Source organism: Acyrthosiphon pisum, chromosome A2 (genome assembly GCF_005508785.2).
Source record: "Acyrthosiphon pisum isolate AL4f chromosome A2, pea_aphid_22Mar2018_4r6ur, whole genome shotgun sequence".
Taxonomy (NCBI): Eukaryota; Metazoa; Arthropoda; class Insecta; order Hemiptera; family Aphididae; genus Acyrthosiphon; species Acyrthosiphon pisum.
In genome coordinates this window covers 51,050,405-51,053,543 of record NC_042495.1, presented here as the reverse complement: position 1 = coordinate 51,053,543, position 3,139 = coordinate 51,050,405, and the positions used below count along the sequence as shown (strand labels likewise).

The 3,139-nt window shown below is 29.7% G+C and overlaps 1 protein-coding gene across 3 annotated transcripts; it reads right to left on the bottom strand.

Moving 5' to 3' along the window:
- Positions 1-703: 703 nt before the first annotated feature.
- Positions 704-3,080, bottom strand: LOC100160116 (NADH:ubiquinone oxidoreductase NDUFB5/SGDH subunit-like). Of its 3 annotated transcripts, none has more exons than XM_016805395.2 (5): positions 2,938-3,080; positions 2,767-2,894; positions 2,294-2,511; positions 1,667-1,773; positions 704-1,475 (listed from the first exon to the last, which is right to left on the bottom strand). In XM_016805395.2, the coding sequence occupies exons 2-5, from the start codon at positions 2,849-2,851 to the stop codon at positions 1,337-1,339; spliced, it is 549 nt and encodes a 182-aa protein (XP_016660884.1). In that variant the 5' UTR covers positions 2,852-2,894; positions 2,938-3,080; the 3' UTR covers positions 704-1,336.
- Between the last annotated feature and the right edge of the window lie 59 nt (positions 3,081-3,139).

The window sequence follows — 3,139 nt, the reverse complement described above, 5'->3', positions numbered from 1 at the left end:
TAAAATATAATAAAAAGCTCAAGAGGTTGTCTAGAAAATAATCTTACTTTTAGATCTTATAAGAGGTCAATATACTATAGTTTTTAAGCAAATGGAGCTACACGTGTTCTGCTTTGCGTTTAATTTGCTATGTTACGCACTTGTAAGACGGAGCCAACACATGCAGGTATCACGTCCTCGTAAGGTCAGAGGCATCAGACCAAGTGACAACATTTTTGGGGGGAACTCAAGCTCCCCTCCCCATAGGCCATATTGCTTAGTACCACAGAATATAATATTAGTACTAATTACTAGATTTTGAACTGGGGGGAGACTAAGTCCCCCCTATTTGCGCCAATGGTCAAAGGTAATATTCTGTTATTCTACTTCAGGTATTTGCTTAACAAGCACTAATCATGAGTTAATTATTTACTTATGGATAGTTTTATAATTGAAGTAAAGTATTTTTTTTTTCACCTGCGGCAACTTAGGCCATTGGGTGGTTTTTTACTGTGAGGGAGGGTACTGAAGGTTTTAGTTTGGCAGAATTTTCAAGTGGGTACCTGCCACCGTGACTGCCAAAGAGAAGTGCCGCCCGTTGCCGAGATTCGGAACGGCGACAGTACATATCGCAACCGACACCTTAGTCCACTCCGTCCCCCAAATAAAGTATTATATATTTAAAATATACCATATAAGATAATTATAAATACTATACAAAAAATTATTCTATGAGTGAATTTTATTGACTTAAGTGATGAATATTTCTTAAGAGTACACTACACCAATCATTATCAGCGGTAAAAATATGTCAACATAAGACTTATGAAACAGCATTAAAAAGTGGTTTAAAATAAAAAAACCTATTATGAGATTTATATAAAATAATATTTTGGAGACAGACCTAACTGACGTTTTTTTTGAAATATTAATTATTATAAGTTAGTTATTTATAAAATAGTTTTTGTAACTTTAAAAATGAGTAGTAGGTATAATATGTAGAATAATAGAAAACCCAGGTATGTATAAAATTTTAAATATTTTATAAAATAGCTATAATAATTTTAAAAAAATAATAACACATCTTTGAAAGATCAATGCATTAATTCAGGATCTAAAATTGAATGTGTAATAATATTATGAACCGATTATAGAATGTACAACATTAGTCGGACCAAACCAGGCCAGACAATTAATTTAATCATTTTTGAATGAAAGATATAAAATACAATATTTCATCTGGATTTTTCCAAACCTATTATGTATAATTTGTATTTTAATGTATGTTATAAATATTTTTTAGTACCTACTATAAAATTAATAATTTCTATTTTAATTATACAAAATAAATGTATAATTAGTTTAATCCTTCGGATTCTTGACGATCCATAGATTCTTTGACAACTCTGTGATGGTTAGCAGAGATAGGTCTATAATAAAATGACTTGTAGTCTGATCGATCCTTCATCATTTCATCAATTTTGTGAGTTAACATTCTGAAAAATTATATAAATAATAATAAATAAAAAGGGACAAATAGGAAAATTGCTTTTTAATATTATTTAATGTTAAAGACATAAGTGTATATATTTTATCGTTTATATTGTATAATTGCAAATTAAATTTTATTTATTTTTCAATTATCTGTATTTTAATACATTCCAATAACTTATGATAAAATATTTACCTGACTTTAAATTTTTCATCTTCTTCATATAATGTATGTAGATACTTTTCATATTGCTGTTGTGGACTGGGATAAATATAGCGTGCCATCCATCGGGTGATTGGATGCTAAAAAAATATATTTTGATTAGATATTAATATAATATGATAAAACTAAAAAAAATTATTTTCTATTGATTTATAAAACAAAAAAACTAAATTGATATCTATTTTGAATAATTTAATAATTTATTGTAAAAACCTACACAATCTATGGTCATGAATTAAAAGAATTAAAATAATCTATTAATCAAATTTCCTTGTTGAAAAAAGATTTTATTTTTGAAATGTTATGTCATTCCCATTACTGTAGACGAAGTGGTATGGTAGGTTCTGTCCATTAGTATGAATATGTAAATGCATATAATTAAGGTCCATAGGCGTGCGCACGGGGTATGTACTTGCATACCCAGCGGGCAGACGCTTGCTTTAGGGAGCATGTAAACAGTCTCAGACAACACTGGACTTATAATATAGATGCTAAGGGTTAATACAATTTTATATTTTCATAACTTATTAAGTTATAAGTATGATTATGTTTAGTAACATGAATCAGTATTATAATTCATTAGATAAAAAATCAACTAACCTGATGGTATTCCCAATGCGCAGGTCTATAGCCTTCAGGAATTGGAGCCAATTTAGCTGGTCCAATAAAAACATTAACACCAGTAACAAATAAAGTTAAAGGAATAACGCCAACCAAAACATAATAATGAATTAAATCCTTGAACTTTGTCCATTGCCAACGAGTCTCCTTAATACCCATTAAATGATGACCACTCATGTTACGAGTTGGTACAAGAGCTAAAATTCCAGAAAAAATAATTATTCAATTATTTTAATTTAAATTCTTCTAGTATAGGTTATAAACATTTTCAATTTTTATTTTTGGATGTAAAAGTAGACCTATAAAAAAAATAGCCATGATAATAAATAATGGAATAGTACAAAAAAAGGACAAACCTATACTACTTATACGTCAAACAAAAAATGATAACAAATTTTCTTTTAACAAAATACCTATAAGATGAATGATTTTAAAATATGTTAAATTCTCACCAGATGATTTTAGCACGTCGGTTTTCTTCAACCTCAGACACTTGGTGATCGCCGATCCCAGCTTCAGTGAACTCCAAACAGCCATTTTATCGGAGTTATTTAAACCAATTCTACACAAAAACAGAAAACTGGTAAAATGGTACAGTAGTGAAATAGATCTTACATAGTTACATGCTACTTCAGAATTCTTCACGACGTAAAATGTCACGGACACAGGTCGGAGTCAGGATTTCAAGAATATTGGGTGAAAATTTTAGCAATGATAAGAGATTCGAGTTGAGTATATAGTCGACCGACAGGACGTCCGACCGCTGATTACCAGATATCAAATAATTTAATTATGTGCCTTTCAGCTGCTGATGGGGGTGACCAA